The sequence below is a fragment of the Chlamydotis macqueenii genome, chromosome 1, assembly GCF_036417535.1.
Source record: "Chlamydotis macqueenii isolate bChlMac1 chromosome 1, bChlMac1.mat, whole genome shotgun sequence".
NCBI classification, from domain to species: Eukaryota; Metazoa; Chordata; class Aves; order Otidiformes; family Otididae; genus Chlamydotis; species Chlamydotis macqueenii.
This window is the reverse complement of record NC_141556.1, coordinates 159748050-159771752: the sequence shown is the minus strand read 5'-3', so window position 1 is coordinate 159771752 and position 23703 is coordinate 159748050. Positions and strand designations below refer to the sequence as shown.

Below are 23703 nucleotides of genomic sequence, written 5' to 3'. Positions count from 1 at the left end.
TCTGCAGCCAAAAACTGCAGGCACTTCTCCACTCTTTAACCATATCTGCTCTCAGTTTATTCTGTGTAGAGTGGGAGTAATGCTGTCTGGTCTCACAAGAAGACCAAGAAATCCGTTAGTAATTTTAATGGAGCCATTCCTAATGTGATCCTATAGAGCCAGCCCTATGGATAGGCCTAAAAGGAAGTAAGTATCTTGCATTCAGGCCAGGAGATAGATGAACTTGTGTTAGAGTACTACTACCCACTGACTGTCAGGGTTAAAAGAAATACCATTTGACCGTCTGGGAAAGAAGGCTGTGTAAAGTAGTAGATGCAGTCTGTTTTTAAACAGAAGGAAGGCGATTCAGATTGGACATAAGGAGGAAATTTTTTACAATGAAGGTGGTGGAACACTGGATCTGGTTGCTCAGAGAGGTGGTGGATGCCCCGTCCCTGGAAACATTCCAGGCCAGGTTGGACCGAACTCTGAGCAACCTCATCTGGTTGGAGATGTCCCTGCTCCTTGCAGGGGGGTTGGACTAGATGGCCTTTAAAGGTCCTTTACAACCCTAACCATTCTAGGATTCTATGTAACTGAGGTTGGTACCACCGCATCTGCTCTCAACACTGATGAAGACAGGTACCATGGACATCAGAATACAGCGACAATGTCATTGCAGTGTAATAAATGTTAGTGAGTCTGGTGTGAGTGCTCCCCTGAAAATCATGGATATACGCCTTAGAAAAGGTAGAGGCAGTATTTTAATTTGAGATTAACCTAGAATTTTGTTTAGTCAGTGCTTTAAGGAAGAGAATAATTATCAGCTCTTTCAACACAGTACTGAGAAGGTATAAGCACTCTCAAGACCACAATCACATATTCTTGTACTTAGATGAATGTAGCATTCAGGGAAGGTAATAAGACATCCTAATGTGTCTTATCTTTTCTCATAACCATGATTTAGCTGCCTAATTCTGTAAGCTACCATTTGAGATAAATGTAACTGCATTATACCTCTTGCTATTTTTGCTAGATCTTCTGGAACCTTCCTAATACCAAGTGGAGGAAGACAGATAGCTCTTCAGCAAGAAGAAAAGGGAGGTTTTGGGCTACTGGGGTGGCAGGGCTTCATTCTTTCCTCTTGCTTGAATTTCTGGACCTCTTGGCACTCCCCTCCCCCCCTTTTTAAAAAAAAAAAACTAATCTAGTTTGTGGATTCTCTGGGTGTTTCTCACTGATAACTCTCATGTCCTGCTGCTTCGGGGCAGGGGTCTCACTGCCCCTCCTTGCTAGTAGTGCTGATTTCCCCGTTCCCAGAAGAGGGAAATCCGAGGTGCGTCAGACCGCAAGAAAAGATAGAAACTGAAACATATCACTCATGTTAAGAAACCAGTTCCCAGAAGAGGAGGAGCATGGACTGGGTGTGGAAGAGGCTAGGAAAGGTGCCTGCTTAAGTTTTGCCTTTCAGGTTGGGCACACTTGGTTGCTCTCTGTAGGTGATAGTGATATGATGTATTTTCATCTCATCTTGCTAATTTATTTGCCACTTCTCATGAGGTTATGGATAGTACAGGGGATTTTGTGTGTGATTTTTCTTTGGAAATGCAAACATATTTTCATTTTTAGGAGTTTTTTCTTTGATTTGGGCTTTTTAATACTGTTCCAAACACATGGAGTTTCTAAAACACCGAGAAGTTTCTGTATGTTTTCAGCAACTTTCTGATGTGCTGAGAGCTGGTGTCAGACTCCAGCCCTCGCTGGCTCATCCCTGGAGCAAAGTCAATGATATATTAATGATGCAGCTGCAGTTCCAGCGCTGCCGCTGAGGACGGGTGAACGCTCCTCCTCTGCAGAGGGACGAGGCAGCATGCTTTTCACCTCTGCAATTACAGGAGGTGTCCACAGCCACTTCTGTATTTTACTCGGCTCTCACTTTTTCCTTTTGTTTGTAAAGCGATTGGCCAAGAAAGTGTGAAATCCCCAACAAGGAAGAGGCCCAGCAAGCCCCAGTCAGACTGGGAGGCCGGGCACCTTGTTCGGCGCGCAGGCAGGTACAGGGTGACATGGCCAGGGCGAAAGTGCAAGGAGCAGCAGAGGGACTCACTGATGGTGGATCAGGTCCCCCCCCGGTAGCAGTTCGTGGATGCTGGGCATCCAGCTCAAGAGCTGGGGGCTGTGACACGCCAGTGGCCAAGGTGGTCGCTTGCTCTCAGTACGTTAGGACCACAGTTGTCCATAGCACACCGGTGGGGCCCCTTGGTACATAACAGACTTGCTAGATTGTGCTGGTGACCTTGGGACTCTTCCAAATAACAGGTCTTTTCCAAATCTCTTTTGGTTCACTGCAACTCTGAAATTAAGCATCTCCTAAAGGCTCCCTTGGGCAGGTGGCTTGCTGTAGGATGTGTAGTCCGTGTGCTGAGACATGGTGGCTTAACTTCACCGGCCACCAAGAGAGAAATAACATGTCTCAGGGCCTGACTGTCAGTTCTGCATTTATCTTTGCCTACCTTTTCACTGCAAAGTAGTGTTTCCAAACCAAGGGAGTTTAATCTTAGTCCTATTGATATGAGCAAGCTTACACTGAAGTCAGCATATGTCTATTTGAAGGCTTTTATGGGAATTGTAAAGGAGATGAGGAAAGAGGTATGTCAGGAAGTGGTGCCATGCCATGCCCATCTTCTTGCCTGGTCTTCTGCTGTTCGTCGCCTACACCGCTGTTGCCTTTTCTCTTGCCAAGAGACCTGCAGTCGAACAACTTACCTTCCTTTAGTGGCTTTACTTGTAGAATGGCTGTTTTTGTCTGCTCTTGAGATACTGAGAAAAGTTAAAGAAAATTGCCTCTCTGCAAGCTCTTATCTTCTTCTTCTACAGTTCAGTCAAGTTAAACTTAATGATGGAGTACGTTGTTTACCAGCAAAAAATCTGTGTCACCTTGAGTTACCGTGTAATCCCACCTGCAATTTACACAGCTCTCTTCTGTCTTCCATGAAAACACTCAGTCTTTGTGATGAATGGGTGCGTTAAAGCTGCCCAGCCGTCAGTTAACTGCGTGTAATGCTGTGTTGTGAGACTCCGTAAAGGTTTTAGACATCTTTTTTTTATAATGCAAGAATCTGTGAGTACATTGGCTTCTCTGAACGGGCAGACTCGGGAGGGCTTAAATCACCACTCTGCTACTGCAACCCATCTTGAGTTGCATGGGAGGCTGCATCTGGTCCTTCCATGGGAGGAGCTGTATGTTTGGTAGAGCCCTGCACAAGGCGACTTCACATTCTGTGAAGAGTCTCACCACCCATGTAATAGAAATCAGACATTTGAGGAATTTTAACTAAATGAGATCATGCTTCCCTCTGCTTTCTTTGTGTTCGTTCCGTAGGAGTCTTCCCCGGTACTACGTGTTGGCTGCCTCTCGTTCCATGGAAGTTGCCTGTGTATTTTAGAGTGAAGATTTATTTCAAGGGTTGTCCACAGTTGCTTGTGATGTACCACTGATCGACGCTGGTAGCCAAACATGAAGCTAAGATAAAAATAACTGGTTTAGATTTTCAGTGCGAGTGAGGGGGGGAAATGTGAAAAGAAAAAGAAAAAGGAGCTATGTAATTGGGGAAGAAATAATTTTTATTTCCCTATTATTCTCAAATTATTTTCAAGGCAGTAAACACAGAAATAAAATAAATTGATACTAGTTTAAACTGTTGTTTCTTTGTCTGAATTTTGTTTGTCTTATTTGTTAAAGTAATCTTGAGGATGATTGTCAAATGACTTACAATTTCATAAGTGTCTCTTTTTTCTTTGCATCTGCAATATCTGCTTGAGTTCTTTCTGTTCTAAACAATTTAATATTGAGTACACTTTCCTTGATATTGCAAAGCAAATTATTAAACCATTCTCTATAGCCATCCTTCTCAACATTTGTTTGAAAGACCATCTTGAGAGAGTTGGAGCTCATCGTGCATTGCAAATGTGCTCTTCAGTAGAACATTTTGTCTTTTTCCATTTAAATAACTGTCTCCTATTAAGTCTTCAGTGTTAAGGCTCTTACATCATTTAGACATTCCATCTTTTTGTAAGACTTCCATTTTTCTTCAGTATTTTTCTATTTTTTCTGTCAGTTACAGGCAGTTCTTGTTCTCTAACTTTATGAATAAAATCATCATTTTTATTTCACCAGCTTTTGGTCTCTTACAAATAATTCAAATCATTAGAAGAACAGCTAATGGGTTCTCTTAGCTTGTTGGAAACTGAATCAAGCTGAAGTCACCTGAGATTTTTTTTGCCTGCTTTTCCTTTTCTGCTTTAAAGTAAGAAAGTGAATTTGCCTTCTACTTCTTCTTGACACGGAAGTGTGTAGGTGCATATAAATATGTATGCACACTCACTAACTTCGGTGGGCGGACTTGCAAGGTGCCTTTAGAAATGCAGAATTAATTTCTCAGCAAAGTTTCTAAGTTGTTTTTTTTTGTTGGTAGTTTTTGTTTGGGTTTTTTTTTTGTTGTTGTTTTTTTTTTTTTTTCCAGGAAGACAGATCCAACAGCTGAAATGTTTCAAGTGTAATATAAGAGATGCTTGTAGTTTTGTGAAATACATTTTTTCCTTTAGGTCTTTGTGCTGGTAAGATGTGTGGCAACAAATGAAGTTTGATGCATTTGAACTCTCCATAAAAAGCTTAGTATTTCTGTTACTAGTACAATTTAATCCTTTTGAAATTAATTTTCTTTTTCTCAAATCATTCAAATATGTCTCATTTTCAAGATATGGAATCTTACTCTGATCTCCATTTCTTTCTACAAAATTAGACACGATTCCACTTAGGCTAAAGGAATCGTGTTTTCCTAAGCATGCATATTTGCAAGTCAACATACTCTGGATGTGAAATTATGCAAAATTGAAAAAAAAAAACATTTGAAGGATTTTTGTATACCTTAAGGAAGAAATAAAATGCTAAGTTACATTTTAAAAAATCTCTGACTAGTCATTCTTAAGGCTTAACTAAATCCCCTAAGTCCTTGCACATATGCTTAACTCTATGGGCATGTGTAGTCCTACAAAATGTGTGAGGCAGTACATATTCACAGCAAGTGCAAAGGGAATGCTTTAATGGAGATGTAGTAGCTTTTTATACTTTCTGTGAGAAGTTAGGAAGCAGAGAGACCTGCATAGGAAAATTGAATTCCCACATTGTGATGCTAGATGGAAAATACTTTTTATCTCAGTCCAAACTGAAGTCTAGTGGTTTTCCTTGAGTGTTGAAAGTGCTGTTGAAGATTGAGCGTTCATGTACTGAAATACACAGTATAATTCACGTACTAAAATACACATGCATAAATGCAAGTCCTGTAGAACAAGAGGACTCCTCCCTCTGTGCATATGAATATACAATCGGTGTTTTCTTTAGATTTTTTTTCCTTTTTGGCATTTCTGCATTTGAAAAATAACATTTGAACTGGGTATTTTGGTGTGGTAGCATTAGTGTGGCTGTCTGCGGACAGGAGCAGAAGCTCCAGGATCTGAAAATACCCTGCCCTTCTATTGACTGGGTCTATTTTTAGCTCCAGGGAGCCCGGGATTATTGGAATTGAGCAGTTCCTGATTTATGCAATGGTGAAATTGTTGAATTGATTTGGATGAGGCCACACACGTTCCCAACCAGAATTTGCTGAGGGACTGCCGAGGAGGAATCCCAAAGGAGAAGAAACAGTTTCTGCTCTTGTCAGAAACCCTGCCAGAGGAGTATTTAGGGCTTAGGTACCTCCACAGCTGCTGACACGGCTGTCTCTGTGGCTATTCTTGCTGCCTGCTGCCACCGCTTCAGACAGTGCTAGCTCTTGCTCTGCCAAGGTTTGAACAGTATGTAATATCTTCAGGTATCTAATATCAGTGTCAAGCAGGTGATGTCTGGCTAACCAGCATGCCCACAGTTGCAAGTGCATTAGTTTATTAAAATGTGATCTGGTGTTTGTAAGCATGTGCAAGTTTGCTGAAGCTCCGTGATACAGAAAATTGCCTTTTTTTTTTTTGTTTTTCTTCCAGTGAGAGACGTGTTTGTGGCATCACATGATTATTACTTTTTTTTTTAAAAAAAAAAAAGAAAAATATTTTAATGTGTCTTTTCTAACTCTAGCAAATGTTTGGATTTCAGAGTGTTTAGCTGGAAAGCAGAAAATCTTTTTGACCTTATAGAACCAATTGCTGAGATGCCTTCTAAAACCACTCATGTCTTGAAAGTCTTTTTTTTTTTTCATAGGGCTGCATATTTAATCCTGAGAGATCATACAGTTTCATCTGCATTTGTTAGTTTTTAGTTTGTTTTTTTTAAGGAAACAAGTTTTGCATAATTACACTATCTGCAACTATTCTGCCAGCATCATCCTTGCACCCTAATAACTTATGAACACCTTGGCCAATTTCCAGCGAAGTTGCTGGAAGCAGACTTCTCAAAGACATGTGGCAAAGTTCGTACTGGTTATGCAAAAAGCAGTGTCTGGGTAGAAGAGAGAGATCCAAATTACTCCCCCGTTACGGAAAAATCTAGAGCGTGCACTGGGCCGCTCCTGAGCGCGGCCTGCCAGCCGCGCGCACATTTTGGCTGGCCCTCCAGGACATGCACAGCTTGTTATATTTATCATCTGAGTTGTTTCCTGGTCTGTAGTTAGGAGGGGTGGGAGGGTGTTCTGGGGGAGAAGGAAGTACAGGTGGGTGGGGGGACCTGGAATCACCCCTGGGAGGTAAGGCTGAGAGCAAGGGACAGACATCTGCAAGGAAGCAAGCCTCCCTGTTTCTGCTCCTCATCGGATAACCTGTCTTTTGAAGGCGATGGGGTGTCCCATGTCAGATGTTAGGCTATGCTGTGAGGTGAAGGAGGCATGCTCTGATTTCTCACTGGCAGTATCAATAAATTGGCTCAATTAACGTTGGATTTATATGCTCAGCTTCAGGCTAGACTTTGCCCATTTCAACTATTTAAGGAAAATATAAATAATTTAATTGGTTTGATGATAGATAACACTGCTGCTTTGATAGAATGGCAGGTAACCATGGCTGCTGCCTTCCCAAAATAGAGGGAAGTCTTAATTTAGCTGGTGTGGTTTAAAAAACCTAGTGTGTATCCCTCAGGGTTCAAACCTGAGACAGGCACACTAAGAGAAGACAACAAGACAATGTTGCATGGTGATACCCCTCCTGTAAGAACAGCCTTCAAGGACAAGGAGGTTGTCCAAAGGTGCAGCCCAGCTCTTTGCAGCCGTGCATGGTGGGAGGACACGAGGCAGCCGGCGTAAGCCAAAACTAGACAGGTTCAGACTGAATATGAGGAAAATCATCCTAATCATGGGGACAGCCGAGCAGTAGATGAGATTTCTCAGAGAGGTTGTGCAGGCTCTACCCATGGGGGTTTCCAAGACCGAGCTGGAGCAACCTGGTCTGACCCCAGGGTTGACCCTGCTTTGAGCAGGTTGGACTGGGGACCTCTTGAGGTCCCTTCCAACCTGAATTAGCCTCTCCTTTGGCCAAAAAAAACCAAACAAAAACAAGCCACCACATTGTGCTGCAGAAAAGTGTCTTACAGCAGTTTTGGATTGACTGTATAGATTGGGGCAGTTACATTTACTAGTGGGATTTTTATGATAAGCATGCTAAGAGTATGTATTGACCTCCATCTTAAAAGCAGAAGTCAGTACCTGAGAGAAATGGTTGTGGATGCATTAGTTGATTCTCAGCTTAAAAGATAAACATTCGTTTGCCTTTTTTTTTTTTTTTGTAATTCAAATATCTTATTTTTATGAAAGATGAAGGTAATTTTAATAAATGGAAGCTAACTTGTGGTAGGTAATTACTTAGGTAATTTTAGTAAGCAAAAAGTAACTTATGTAAAAACATAAGCAATTACCAGCCTGGGCCTGTATTAATTATTATTATTGTTGTTACTGTTATAGAGCAATAGTAACATTTTGAAGAAAGCTGTGGATTTATAAAATATTCAAGACAGAGACGTGGCAGTACAGCTTGTAGACATGAAACGGGTTCTTAGTATTTCAGTATGCCAAGTTATGGAGTGTTACTTCTGCGTTCACCTCCTTTTAAAATGATAATTCTTAGCACATACCTAGCTTTGTAATATACTCCAGTCTCTGGGCTGTCCTGTGCCATTGATTTTAGGCAAACTATCTATTATTTTTAACAGGGAAATCTGTTGATTTTTTTAAAAAAAGTCAGCGGTGTGACATGGCTCATTAAAGGATGTGGTTTTGATGTTAAGCCAGTCAGATAGCAGCTCCCCAAACCATTGCCCCTGGAGAAGCGGAGCCTCTCGTTGCTGCGCCTGGGTGGTGGGCGCTGGAGTTCCCAGCTCCTTGGTGCACCCTTTCCCTCTCCCGCTTCTGTACTGGAACAAAACCTGTGGCACACCCCTGATGTGAGCCGCAGCATGTTCCTGGTCTGGATAATTAGCAGTAGAAAAGTAGTTTTTCTACCAAAACTTTCCATTACCTGCCTGAAACGTGGCTTTACTCATTAAGCTAGGCATAGAAGACAAAGGCGGAGAAATGAACGGTTAGATGTAGGTACCATCCTTGCAGGATGAGGAGAGTAACAGAGTGCTGGGAATTTAGTCTGATGTCTGTTCATCGTTACTATCCATTGGAGATAAGGAGACAGCTCGTTGAAATTTATTTTTTCGGGTGAACTCACACAGGAAGCGCACAACAGCTTATGGTGTGCTTGTTGATAACCTTCGCTTCATGGGTGACAGGAGTTTCTAGGGACCAAGTTTCAAACCAATCTGTCTGTGCCCTCAGTTTCAGGACTCTGATTCCTATGTGGGAGCAGGTTAAACGTTGTATGAAGCAATTATTTTCCTTGATACCTGCCTCGTCCTACTGACAGATTTTGTGCTGCTGTGCGCTGGGGATCTGAATGTCTGTGGAGCAGTTCCTGAACTGCTGTGGTTTTAAGAGCTGTGAAGAGCCAAGCCTCACTCCATAGGCTTGACATCAGTGCATCCTAAAGTTAAAGCATTCAGTTTTGTCTCTATATTTGTTATAAGGTTTTTGCAAGAATCCAAAACGGACTCTTTACTGTAGACATTGACCTGACCAACATGTTGAATGCCCCTCTATGTTGCGTACAGTTGCCTGTTCTGCTGTTTGGTTGATATGTGCTGTCATCTCAGTTGAACGTCTTGTTTGACTTTTTAATAAACAAAAAAAAAAAAAAAATCCAGGGTCCCATTTGACTGAGATGACACTACCAATTTGAATTTTTGTCCTTGCAGTGATGAGTAGTTGGGACTCAGCCCAGTTCCTCTCTAAAACTAATCTTATCCAGGAGTTCACAGGGACATGGAGCATTTGTTAAAAAAGGAATGCAACATTGCTTATAGGCATTTTCCTGCAACCATTGTATGTCCAAAAAGTGAAAGCTGGTCTCAGAATTGATTTAATTTTGGTAGCTAGGGCTCGATCAATCTGCTCCCTATTTTCAGTGCTCATTCCATTGCGGTTTATTTTGGGTCATTTAATTTCAACAAGGCTTGGTCTGTTTACAGCGCTTTCTATAGTAGCGTGGCGGGGCCACACAGCTCTTTTATAGTATGTTCATTGCTAACCAGGAACTCAAAAAACTAGTAAATGAGGCACAGACATGAATAAGTTTAGAGAGGACAGTACATTTTTGTATGGTTGGATTATTTTGGAAACTTTTCTGAAATAACCAATCTTGTGTGCACTGTGGGTTGCTTTGCAGAGCTTGAAGTGATGGGATATAGTAGCCGTGTGCTTTCAGAGGTAAGAGTGGTGGGCTGGCCGAAGGCACTCTTCAGTCTTAAGGTTCTTTAAAAGCCACTGTGGTTGAAAGTTATTTGTAATCCTTATTTGAGGAGCACTTGTGTTTCCATAGGTAGAGATTTCCGTCAGGTAGACTCATTTGATTTGATTTTGCTGGTTTAATTTTCAAATTTGCTGTATGAACCATTCATGTACAAAACAGATCAAGGTTAGATAGGTGTGAGTTAAAAATGTCTCATTGGCCAGCACAAAAGCACACATATACTCATTGCCTGCGGTGAGCGTGCTCCGATTTAACATTGTGAAGGCCTTACTCCACCCAGATGGAAGAGCCAGCCTTCTTCTGTGGCCATCAAATCGTAACTATTTCTGTTTCTGCTCGTGCTAGCTGACAAAGTTATGTTCCTTTTGTGTACTTCATTAGAATCATAGAATAATAGAATAGTTTGAGTTGGAAGGGACCTTTAAAGGCCATCTAGGCCAACCCCCCCTGCAAGGAGCAGGGACATCTCCAACCAGATCAGATTGTTCAGAGCCCCATCCAACCTGGCCTTGAACGTTTCCAGGGATGGGGCATCCACCACCTCTCTGGGCAATCTGTGCCAGTGTTTCACCACTCTCAGTGTAAAAAATTTCTTCCATATATCCAGTCTGAATCTACCTCCCTCTATTTTAAAACCATTACCCCTCCTCATCCATTAAACCAGACAGAGTTAGTGACTTGCACAACAGAAGTCAGAAGGAAGGCACAATGTCCTGAAAATGGCTGCATCTATCCTAGCAGGTTAAAACAGCACCAAGAAGTGTTCCTGAGCACCAAGACAGATTTTTTTTTCTTAAGTGTTTAGCTTTCTTGAACTCCTGGCTGCTGCTGTTTAGCACAGTCCCGAGCAGTGGCCAGGTGCAATTGAACAGTGTTGTTCTGGGACATTGGAAGCCTACTGATGGTTTCGTAGCAGTGTGTGTGCGTGTGCGTACAAAGAGTCAGTGTATATGTGTACTGCGTGGTGTTCTTGCATAGGGATCTCAATGTTCTCTTGGCTATAGGAGGATATTCCTGCTTGGCTACAAATTGTAAAGCCCTTATACCAGTGAACGGAAAGTTTAAAAAGCACTTTTTAAAAAGGGCTCATTTTGGAAACTTAGCTTCTTCAAGTTGAGTATGTCAGACACCGTTTGGCAAATGCTCTAGGTTTTCTGGTCATAGCTCTTAAAATTTTGGGACTGTTTGTAAGCTGTGCCATCAAAGAGCTTCTGATCTCAGCAGGTCCTGTCCTGCGTGCACCTGAAACAAAGAAGTTCACTCAACAGCCAGAATCCAATATGACTGTTAAGCAGGTACTCTTTATTAGCAGCGCTGGACCTTTAAAGGTCGTCTAGTCCAGCTATCACACCCTACGACTTCCCTTTCTGGGGAAAATGTATCAGCGCATTTTACGCCCCTCTACCTATGTTTTGGTCAGTGTGCACTGCTTGTAGAGATATGTTCCATGTCCATCTCCTCCAATGCAAGCCACTTCAGAGGTGACTGCTCACTTACATTTTTATTGTCTCTTATTTTCTGAAACTGTCTAAAAATTCCTGCTTTCAGGTTGATCAGGAGCTTTCCTTTTGCTGTGTACCTTCAGGTTTGGCTCCATGCACTGCTTCTAAATTTAGGCTGCAAAAGTACCAGCTTGACTTCTGTTCTTTCATACTTGAGTGGAAATAGTTCAAAGTTGTGCTGATGTAATGAAAACAGGAGGCCAGAAGGCAGTGAACCGGAATAAGGGTCAACGTGTGAGAGAACACAAGCAGAGAGTGTCCACTTTAGATACTTACTGTCATGAAAACACAATTATTTTTAATATAATGTACTTAAAAACTGCATTTCTCTTAAAGAAGGTTTAAATTTGTTATTCATAGTGTAATGTCATTTACAAAAACCGTTTCTGTTACGGTAACACCAGATACTCTAGCCAAGATACCGTGCGAGGCAGTTCAGGCAATCTGGATAATACTCAGAGTATTAGTTGTATAGCAGTGGTCTGTACTTAACAATGAAAATGCTGTTTCAAAGTCTTTCTCTTCTTTTTTTTTTCCACGGCTAATAGCCTTGATGATCAATCAGAGGTAGTAGGCCGAAGCAGAGCTCAAGGCCGTCAGCTCCTCCCAGCCTGCTGCAAAGTTCTCAGGAAACACCCTGCGTTTCATTAGTTCTTGCTTAGTTTATGGTGTAATATTTTGCTCGAAGGTGTTAAACTATCATCAAAAGCAGCAGACCAATTAGTGTGACTTCTTTTTCCAGGGTCGTTGTACAAGGGAGAACTGCAAGTACCTTCATCCACCAACACATTTAAAAACCCAACTGGAAATCAATGGCAGGAACAACCTAATCCAACAAAAAACTGCAGCAGCGATGCTTGCCCAGCAAATGCAGTTCATGTTTCCAGGGACACCACTTCAACCAGTGGTAAGTATATTTCTCTGGTGGTGTTAATGGTAAGTAAAGTTGAAGTAGAAGACTATATTGACCTGCAAAAGTTCTCTAAACTAGTATCAATAAAAATAGTCCCAGTCTGTTGACTTAAGGAATTGCTGAGATGCTAGAGATAAGTTCATTTGAAGATATAATGGAGTGTTGCTGTAGATATTTTCTTATCCCAGGATAATTTGCATTTTTTGCCTCTTTTTTTTCCCCCCTTTCATTCAATTCATATCAGGTTTAGTCTAGATTTGCAAGGTTTTTACTTATAATCCTTCTGGAGGTGAAAATTTGTATAATGATAATAATTTGCTAGTAAGCTATTTGAGTAGGAATACAAAGTTCCTCAGGAGTCTATGGGTTTGAATGGCTCTGAATAGTACTTAATCCTGGCACCAGGGACAAAGGTTAATGTCATTCTGGGTAGCATTTTGTTACTCTTGTGAAATCTGAAGTGTCCCAGAATAAGACACAGAAGTCCTGGTGCGTGCATTTTACAAACGCAGCATTTTATCTTCAGGTGGTGCATATAGTGCCTGGGACACTTAAAATCCAGAAGGTGACGTAAAACTAGAGTTTTGCATGCATGAGCAGCATCTTTGGATGTATATTAAAATCATCAGTTGCTCTGGGCTGCCTTTGCAGTTGAGCTCCTCGTTGTACCAGACTTCCAAAGCATGTTTAGGGAAATAATCTGAATTAAACTTTTCACACATGGCTGCTAATGATGTTTTCTCAAGCTGAACGCTTAGTGTACGGCATCTCACTATAGTGGGATTTCTTTCTCTAACTTGAGGCATCTGGAGTGTTGGCATCAACTTCTGTGTTGGGCTTCCAAGGTCCATTTATAGTTTATCATAAGACATAGGCACTTCTAATTACTATCCGCTTGGCTTGTTTCAGACGTCTGCATTCAAATTAGATGGCTTGTTTTTTTTAAGTGCCTTTGTCTTTCCACGGGCTATCACAAAAGCCAAGTGTAAGCATCTTGGAGGAAGACATCAGTATTTGGTCACAGGAAGCTCACCCCAGATACCCTTCTCAAATATATTTTTGTATATATATTTCTCAAGTGTATTGAAACATCTGCTGTAAGGTGGGAGGTATGAACGAAAACTGGGTGTCAGGAGTTCCTGAATTTCTGGTACATGTTCATCAAAGTATATCTTGGTACATTGGCATAGCGTGTTTTGATATTTCCTGGTTTTTTACTGCTTGAGTTTTCACCAGAAAAAGTTTTGGTGAGGTGATAGATCCCACCTCTTAGTATTACGAGAAAAATTGGAGTGGCAAAGTTATACTTTTTTCTACTCACCCATTTCATCATTTGAACTTTACAATTTCATTGATATATACCTTCTGTACTGATTGTTGTGATAAAAGTGCTGGGTTTTATTACTCTTGTCTCACATAAACTGCCAGATTAAGATGACTCAGCCTTGACCAAATGGATAAAAAGTGGAACAAAATTCCATAGACGTAATTTAACATGTGAATTTATTCTTAAAATTGTATCTGATGCAAAGCTGTTATTTATATTTTACATAAGATATATTGTCCTCAACATAGTTGAACCATTGTTTCGTATAAATGGTCATTATTATGCTCTAAAGAGTTTAGCTCGCACTTGACATATAAACTGGGCTGTTTGATATCAAGCAGTTTTAATCTCTGATGAAAACAGAACATTATTCACTTTTAACTCTGTAGGGCAGGTAAATGCCATTTCCGTACAGCTGGGTGTCCTGACTAATCTACTGCTCAAAGCATCTTCTCGGTACTAACTCACATTCATGTATAATTTAGTAATTGGTTCCAAAGACAAAAAAGACAAAAACAAAACAAAAATAAACCTTCTAGCTCCTGTGCTTTCTCTTGTGTATTTTCTACATACTGTGTGTGGCTGGCTTCCCTTCTCCAGGAGAGGCCAGGCAGGGCACACTGATGAGAAAGGCGCTCCTCCTTTGTTAAGTGTTTTCAAGACTTTCCTTAGTGTTCTGCTGTTGTGTGGTTCATTTCTAGCTGCCAGTTTATTTGGGAGCTTAATTTCTAATGAAGCTAATCTGAGACATGTCCTGTTTTTCTGTATAGTTGTTCTTCGTTTATACTTACAGCTTCATTCTCTCGGGTAAATGTCAGCTCTGCAGAACTAAAGCTCTTCCCAGGTCTGACTATGGTGATGTTCTGCCTCCACCCACCATGGAGCTGGTGGTAACAAACCCACCATTCTGCCTTGGTAGGGCTGCATTTTAGCATCACACAAGTGCTCTTTATTCTGGTCGTGACTTCACTGACTCGCTGTAGGAAAGCAAGAAACAGACTTTTAGTCCCGTATCATTCCTTCCAATCAAATTTTTTCGTAAGACGAACTCTAGCTAAGCCTGAATAATCCCTTTCTAAATATTGTGTCCAGCTGAGATTATAATATTTATTCTGCTTGCCACTGGTGACAGCTGAGCACACAAACATTTGCAAAGGTGAGGTTTTTCGATGTGTGAGCCGTAGTAACGTATAATTGCAGGAGGTGGCAAAATACAGCATGCAAACAGATGGAAGTTACATACCAAAGAGCTCATTATATATACTCTTATTAGAAATATGGCTTTAATATAGTTAATAACTCTTCACCTATGAAATCTGGTACTTTGAAAAAGAGCCTGTTTTCCCAAGGAAAACAAGTATTGAGAAAAAGCCATAAAGTCTATGTTATTTCTGCTTTTAGATGTGTAAATAAGCCTACAATGTAAGCTGGACCTCCATAGAGAGTCAGGTTCAAAGTATGGCTTCCTTTGCATCGGCAGCCTTTTTTCCAATAATAGAGCTACAAAGGCAGTTCTTCGTGTGCTGCTGGAATGTGCTACGTGATTAAAAGAAGAGAGTATGCTGTGTGTTTTGCCAGCTGTTTGAAATTTTTTCATTAAGAAAATGAATCAGTGCCAGAAAGAACACGCAGAAGACAACTAGTAAGCTCTTGATTAAGGGGTTGGTTTTTTTCATCTTGGTCTGTGTTTTCCTTTTGCAGCCCACGTTTCCAGTGGGTCCCACAATAGGAACGAACACGGCTATTAGCTTTGCTCCTTACCTAACGCCAGTAACACCGGGAGTTGGCTTAGTCCCGACTGAGATCCTACCCACGCCGCCTGTCATTGTTCCTGGAAGTCCACCAGTTTCAGTCCCCGGTTCAACTGCTACCCAGAAGCTCCTCAGGACTGATAAACTGGAGGTACTGTAGACACCGTCGTGACTAGAAATACAATCCTCTGTTAGGCTGTGTGAAAGATCCTGGAGGGAAAAACTCTATTGTTTTAGAAATGATGCTTAAATTTAGTTGCTACAAAAAAAAGTCCTTGTAACCAGGCAGGATTTCTGCACTTGCAGCCACTGGTAATTAAGCACTGTTATTTTTAAGACAGTATGTTCACTCAAATTTAATATCAGCATGAATTTTCATGTTCAGTAAAGTTCATCTCCTCCAAAATACCTCAGATATACATGCCTGTGAAGGTATGCCTTGATGAAATATCTAAGAAGCACATTTTTATTGCAGTGTTATTTCTGTTCCAGTTTTTATACATTGATATTAGGGGAATTTTATAGCCTTATGGATCAATATTATGGTATAGCCCTTCAGCCTTGAGCTGCAAATGGAGGTGTCAAATGTTACCAGCTCTGAGGGGTCAAGCCCCCAGCCTGATGTTGATGGACCTCTGCATATCTGAGCTCAGTGGAATCCATGATCCGAGAACACAAGAAGGCCAAATGGCTCTTGCAGAAATAAATGTCCTTTCCCAAAAGCCTAAGTGCTAGTGTTTAGAGCACCTTTCTTCTTCAGAAAATCAACGTGTTCATTCTGCCCATTTTTGAAAATTATTTTTAAGGGGGCTGTCCGTTCTGTTCGTAGACTCCATAAGAGGTGCGGTGCATGTCTTCCCTGGGCCTCAACAAGAGGAACTCCTTTCCCACCAGCGGGGCTGCAAGAATATAAAGCGTAGTCGGCAAGAAACTGAATATTTTGTGATTCCCAGCTAGTTTTGCAGGGGCAGTTACTCCACTAAGTATGCTACCCAGGTGTTTTCTAGACAGGAAAAAGGAAAGGCGTTTGGGAATGCTTCTCTTGCATGCTGAGTTCATTTAGCTAGTGTACCGCAGAGCTACTTGAGGAGCCAAGCACGAAAGGGTAAAATATGTGTTTCCCTCTCTCAGAAGAAGATGAAGGGTTTATCAAATCGAATTCGCTGAAAAACTTGAACTAACCGGGGAAGGGGGCAGGTCTGTTTTCTAGGGGCACGGGACTCTCCCTGCCCTTTCGCGTTGCGTCGAGCTCTTCCCCTGCAACGCGTGTTGTTTTGCACGTAGGTGTGCAGGGAGTTCCAGCGGGGAAACTGCGCGCGTGGAGAGACTGATTGCCGCTTTGCGCATCCGGCAGACAGCACAATGATTGACACAAACGACAACACCGTAACCGTGTGTATGGATTACATAAAAGGTCGTTGCATGAGGGAGAAATGCAAGTATTTTCACCCTCCTGCACATTTGCAGGCCAAAATCAAAGCGGCGCAACACCAAGCCAACCAGGCTGCAGTGGCAGCCCAGGCAGCTGCGGCAGCTGCGACTGTCATGGTAAGTGCTGGCATATATGGCTGCCTTTTTTTGACAGAAGCTCTTTGATGCCTATTTTGCTTCAATTTAATGCTATTTGCTTAAACTTTCTGTTCTCTTTTGCCTCTTTTTTTTTCTTTTTTTTTTTTTTGGTGAAATGTAAGAATTTATAAAATTATTACTATTGCTTGATGGGAGGAAGCACTTTTTTCTTTATGCCCTTATTTTACTGCTATGTTTCTGTCCAAGACAGTGAAGCAATGACACTCTATACCACTTCTGTTCTCTGCCTTGATTGTATGTTAAATTTGCCCCTGCTATTTCCAAGCAGAAATAAAACTGATAAATTTCAACGTCCCCTGGAAAATAGGGGCACATATGCTGTTTTAGCTCTTTGATGACAGATACACATGTGGAAATTTGGAAGAAAAGGGAGAAAAGCAAAGAGGGAGCTTTTGTTTCAGAGACTGGTAGCTGAAAATAAACCTATATTAGGATTCGACTTGCCCCACCTTAGATGTCAGACGGTTAGACAGCTGAGCCTTGGACCTAGCCACCTTGGTCTCGCTTTATAGGGAGGGAATTAAAAACAGCACATTCATCTGATCTTCCACTAGTGCCTGTCCGAGGGTGAGAAGGAAGTGCCTTCTGTAGATACACATCTGTCCCCACTGACTAAAAAGTGTTGACTATATCTTTTTGAACTGTGGTTAGATGAATCTCAAACCTAGAGGCTTCTCTCGCCTCTCCCACTGTCATGGGCAAGTTACTTGACTCTCTCTGTGATAGAATTTTTCTACTAGAAAAACAGGGCTTAAAAGTAGTAAACGAAAATGGGAATGATTAAGAAAAAGCGTAGTAACTGTAGTCAGAAGATAAGAGATTGAGGGCTTTCTATTTTCAGATATTTTAAGCTCTTACTGAAAACTGTTTGGAGAAGTCAGCCCATCCATTTAGCAGTATTGGGTATCTCTTAAGGTTGCTACCAGGAAAGTTGATAAATTTAAATAGAGTGGTATTCATAAAGTTAAATAAATCGAGCATACAGGGTCTGACTTGGAAGACAAAATTGCTGGCAGCAAATCAAAGAGTCATTGTCCTTGTTGCTGGCAGTGGACGAATAATTAAGCAGATGTGGTTTGTGGACTTGTGGGCAGTGCATACAATAGTTACAGACAATACAGTTATTCTCTGGGTAAAAAGCCTACCAGAAACACAATACAGTACAGTATATAACTACCCCAAGCTATTGTATTTAGCAAATTAGCAAAGACCAGACTTTTTGAGGGACAAAGGGTAAGTTATGCAAGAAAGTAAACCTCCAAACATAAGAACATTTCTTAAGTTTTAATATTTTTATCTTATAGTATCCTCAGTCTATGTTTCAGACTGGGTGATTTTTAGTTAGACTTTCCTGTGCTTGCAGAAATTGAATCCCATCTGGAAATTAAAGCAAAGGAGATTGTTTTTTTTATTCTAATCAGCTTCTACTGTGTAGTATTTATTGTCCATTTAGAGAATGTAATATTTCTAGGCAATATACTAAAGAAAAAAAGGAGAGACATGAGGGGATTCATTTTTTTGCACTTCAGTAATGGTTGGATATATATCCTGTGATTTTAAATAGGCCATAATTGGAATGGCATTAGTCTCAAAGGAGGATGAAGCATCTTTGGAAACAATTGAAATGTTAGCATTCTAATGTCATGGGAGAAGAAGGCAAGGACCTATAATTCAGGGTAACTTTTTGCAGAAAAATATGTACAAAGTGTTTTAACAGCATATTTAGACTACCAAACAGAAAATATTCTTTCCAATCCAACTATTTTTTGTTTAATATATATTTGAAACGATCAGAGTGAATGAAAAATCATATGGCAATGATTGCAAAAAAGTGATAGAACAGACACATGCCTGCAAGGCCACCCAAGAGCAACCAAGAATACTCAGTTGGATCTAGAGAGCAAAAGTAAGGCAGAAATACAAATGCTGACCTGTAGGGTTCACTTGTGGGTTACTCCCAGGTTGAAATTGTATCCAAGAGGTTTTCCTTCCTGGGATAACTGGCTGTGTTGCTGTGGTCCGGAGGGTGCTTGTACGGGTGAGTGTTGTGGATAGGATTAGAGCACTGTAGGCAAAGCTTGCAAGACCATCAAAGATCGATGAATTCTGCAGTCTAGGATCTTGCAGAAAAAGCCCTGTCTATATTCCTGAACACTGAAGTTCAGGAATTTTTACTCAGGTATTTTAGGTGACTCAGTCATTTGAAGTAAAAGGAAAGGGGAAAGACACTGTGAAAGAGGCTGTAGACCACGTACAGCTTAAACATGAAGTGCATTGGAAACCAGTGTCATCTGTCATTGTACTTGAGGAGCTCCAAATGTTCTCATCAGAGAGTATAAAAAGTCACTGAATAGCACACAGCCTAAATAAAAGTGTGAATTCATAGTTGGTGTTGGAAGGGACCTCTGGAGATCATTTAGTCCACCCCTGCTGCTCAAGCAGGGTGAGCTAGAGCGGATTGCCCAGGACATGCCTAAGATAGCTTTTCAAAGTCTCCAGGGGTGGAGACTCCACAACTTTTCTTGACAACCTGCTCCATGGTTAAATAATGCTTCCAGTAAAAAAAAAAAACAACCAAAAAAACCCCAGAACCAACCAACAAAACAAACAAAAACAAAAAAAAACCCACCTTACATTTAAATGGAATTTCTTGTATTTAAATTTGTTTCCATTGCATCTTGTCCTGTCACAGGGCTCCACTGAGAAGAGTCTGGCTCCGTCTTTATTCCCCTGTCAGGTATTTATATACACTGATGAGATCCCCCTGCATCTTCTCTTCTCTAGCCTGAACAGTCCCAGTTCTCTCAGCCTTTCAGTATGAGAGGGGCTCCAGTCCCCTCATCATCTTTGGGGCCCCTTACGGGACTTTTTTCTAGTATGTCCATGCCTTTCTTGTACTGGGCTCCCCAGACCTGGACATAGCACTCCATATGTCTCACTAGTGCTGAGTAGAGGAGGAGGATCACCTCCCTCGACCTGCAGCTAAGGGTGCTATCAGCTGCCTTTGCTGTGAGGGCCCATTGCCAGCTCATGTGCAACCTGGTGTCCATTGGGACCTTGAAGGCCTTTCCTGCCAAGCTGCTTTCCAGCTAGGTGGCCTCCAGCATGTACTGATGCCTGGGGTTGTTCCTCCCCACGTGCAGGGCTTGGTATTTCCCTTTGTTGAACTTAGTGTGGTTCCTCTGTGCCCATTTCTCCAGCCTTTCTAGGTCCCTCTGAGAGGCAGCACATCTATTTTGTGTATCAACCACTCCTACCAGTTTTACGCCTCTAGTGACTGGCCTCCAGCTGGACTTCATGTTGCTGATCACAACCCTTTGAGCCTGGCAGTAGAGCCAATTTTCAGTCCACCTCACTGTTTCCCATTTAGCCCACACTAAATAAGTTAGTCCTCGAGGATGAAATGGGAGACAGTGTTGAAACCTTTCTGAAGTCTAGAGAAACAACACGCGTTGCTCTCCCCTCACCCACCAAACCAGTCTCATTGTAGAAGGCCGTCAGGTTCGTGAAGCACGATATCCCCTTCATAAACCTATGCTGACCACTCCCCATCACCTTCTTAGCTTTCATGTGTTTGGAAATGGTTTTCAGGAGGATTCACATGATGACTTTCCCAGGGTCTGAGGTGATGCTGACCAACCTGTCGTTCCTCAGACCTTCATTCCTGCCCTTTTTGAAGACAGGACTGTTGTTTACTTTCTTGCAGTCTTTGGGAACTTCCTCCAATTGCAGTGACCTTTCAAAGATAATTGAGTGGCCTTGCAGTGACACTGATCAGGTCCCTCAGCACACATTGGTGCATCCTATCAGGTCCTATGGGTTTGCATACACACAGTTTGTTTAAATGTTCCTTAGCCTGATCCTCCCCCTCTGAGGGTAAATCTTCTTCACTTCAGCCTTTCCCACTGGTCTCCCACTGGCCTGAAGGGCAGTCTTACCAGAAAAGACTGAGGTGGAAAAGATATTCAGTACCTCAGCCTTTTCCTTGTCCTCTGTCACCAGGTCACCTGCCCCATTCAGCAGCAGGCCCACATTTTCCTTTGCCTTCCTTTTGTTGCTGTAGAAGCCGTTCTTGCTGCCCTTCACATCCCTTGCTGGATTCAACTCTAGGTGGGCTTTGGCTCTCTTAACCTATCCCTGCAGGCTCGGGCTGTGTCTCTGTTCCTTCTGGACCATCCGTCCCTGCTTCCACCTCTTGCGTGCGTCCCTTCTTGCGTTTGAGTTTAGTCAGGAGCTCCTCACACATCCATGCAGGCCTCCATTATGGGCATCTTGCTGATATTCCAGGAGATATTAGAGCGTACCAATGTGCATAACGTAGACAAATATTGTGCCTCGGTATGTTTGATCGTTTTTATTACTGTGTTTATTTCCTTTCTGTAGCCTTTTCCTTCCCAGTCTGTAGCTATTGATTTTTTTTGGTGGTTGGTTATGTAGGAGATCTAATGTTGAGCAGGAGATTACCTGATGGAACAGAAAGAGGCAAAGGAGGTTTTACTATGAGGACAAATTGAAAGAAAAGATTAAAGTGGGAGAGAAAAATGGACAGTCGGTCTGAAAGCTTGAAAAGAGAGGGAGGCTATGTGGGAACAAGGTTGGTGAGTAGATCTAGAAACAGATCGAGTTAAAGCCTTTAGGTTGGGGAAACTGAGATTGAACTTGTTGTGGAAGATGAGAGGAAAGCCAGGAAACAGCTTCAAAACAGGGAGGTGAGGTTAAGAAGAAGTGGAGAAAGGCAATCATAAACACATAACAGAGATAATGAGTTAACAAGTAAGATCAGATAAGATCTGCATTTGGATAATTAAGGTAATTAACTGAAATGCTTAACTCTTAATGATGTTGATTTGAATTTGTGAACTTCATCATCACATAGTGCTGAATTCAGTCGTCATGCTGCACCTTTACATAGACGTCCATCTGTGGTGGATGCAGAGTGGGTCTGAGGCTGTGCCCTGTACAGACTGAGCGATGTCCCCCATGGGGGTGCCCGTGGTGGGTACCACACATCAGCTGCACAGCACCCTGCTTAGACAGGAGAAGACTCTCCAGAACCTCACTGTGCACCACGTGTTTCTTCTTGTGTCTGAGTCTTAGACCCCAGATGGATGAGCAGGTCCTGTAGACCAGGGTATGTAATCCAGAAATGTGCTGAAGGAGAGATGGGGAGGGCATTGAGAAGCCTCATGCAACATAGGTGCCACAGAGCCAGGAGCAAAGAATAGGCAAAGCAAGGGCTGTCCTGCAAAATACACTGCTAGCACTAGCTAATCTTGTGACCATAAGCTATTTGTAGCCATTTGGTTTCTTATCCTCTTTTTTCACTTTTGTTCCCTATTCCCACATGCTGATGGCAAGATAGACATAATCTGCATATCCTAAAAAGAGCTAAATTCAGCCTGTATTTAAAAAAAAAAAATCTGATTTCTAAGTAAATCTCCCATTACTTTCTAAAGGTTTATAAGAATTATTTATGCTATAAAATTCAAAAGTAATATTTTATAAGAAGATTTTTTACAGAATGCCAACATACCAGCCATAAATTTGATCTTATTACAGAAGTGTACCTAAATGTATATGCCTATGTACTATGCCTAAATATTTTCTTTTTAAAAAATTAATAATGCTGGACTAGTATCATAACTCATACATGAATGTTTGCTTATGAACTGAGAGCAGTATTTGTACTCCCTGCTCCTGAAGCCAGTACTGAGGGTTGTAGGCAAATTTAGAAAATATGTTTTAAATTCTGAAAGATTTTTTTCCCCTCTCAATATAATGTGGTAAGTTACAAGGAAAAAAAGAAACAAAACATAGATGACCCATCTGTAGGGAAAAAAAAAAGGAATTAATGATAAGTTAGTGTAAGCAGACATATTGTTTATTCTGCTTTGTATTGGAAAAGGAGAACCTTTCTCATTTTGAATCCCAAATCTATTGGATGATGTACTTCTCTCAATTAAAAGACCCTCGCCTTGCAAGCACTGGTATTAATAGCATTGGTAATGCATTACAACTGTCACTAGTGCTTTGTATTTGAAAATGTGGCCTTCCAAATTGATTTTTCCGCTTTAAAATGTGGCTGAACTAACTTATCAGGAATTCTTATAGGCGTATCCTTAAAACTTTCTGCATCTCTGTGAAGTGTTTATACGATGCTTAATAGTGTCTGCAAGCTGCTGTTTTACTCAACTTTCCTGAATTTCAAACATCTATATTTTACTCTCTTATATGCTTTTAACTAAGGTATAGTAGATGCATTTTTGCTTCGGTACTAATTCGAGATGTAATATTCATTTCTTTAGAAGACATTTTTGTTGTTGTGCATGCCTAGTGTTTTGTATGTTGTATATTGCATTCAGAATATTTTTTTCCTTCTCACCTATCCACAAATGCAATGCCGTTCCCATGATGCACCTCTGCTTGCTGTTTACCTGTATGTTAATTCGCTTGAATCCCATTGGCCCACTGCCATCATGTGCTCGCTGCCTGTTATTAAAAGACTCAGTCGACTGCCAAAGCAATGAAGCGACCTCTCGAAGCAACTGTAGACCTGGTACTTTGACCTTTCACCTTTTGCTTTGCATGTAGCTTTTTTTTTAATTTTTTTTTTTTTTTCTCAGAGAAGCAACTAATGAAATTTGTATCGCTTTACTTTTGAACATCAACCGGAAATGATTTCACATACTCGTTAATTTACCAGAAACTCTATTTATCCATCTCATTCTCATACGTAATAAACGCAGATGATTTAGTTTGGTTCCTAACATGGTTTCATCTTTTTAAATATCCTCTCATGAAAAGTCGAATTGA

The 23703-nt window shown here is 41.3% G+C and overlaps 1 protein-coding gene and 1 long non-coding RNA gene across 9 annotated transcripts in view; both read left to right on the top strand.

Annotated features, from left to right (window-relative positions):
* Positions 1-23703, top strand: part of MBNL2 (muscleblind like splicing regulator 2) — a 112623-nt gene that overhangs the window by 64509 nt on the left and 24411 nt on the right. For 5 of the 8 annotated variants that reach the window (XM_086771311.1, XM_086771301.1, XM_086771355.1 and 2 more), the window contains exons 3-6: positions 12052-12216; positions 15251-15451; positions 16585-16848; positions 23393-23446. In XM_086771311.1, the coding sequence (XP_086627437.1) occupies positions 12052-12216; positions 15251-15451; positions 16585-16848; positions 23393-23446 (684 nt within the window). The remainder of the gene's footprint in view (positions 1-12051; positions 12217-15250; positions 15452-16584; positions 16849-23392; positions 23447-23703) is intronic. The other 3 variants (XM_086771335.1, XM_086771348.1, XM_010122963.2) reach the window with 1 other exon arrangement.
* Positions 18445-19473, top strand: LOC147602328 (uncharacterized). Its single transcript, XR_015257749.1, has 2 exons — positions 18445-18516; positions 18962-19473. It is a non-coding gene; the product is annotated as an uncharacterized LOC147602328 (long non-coding RNA).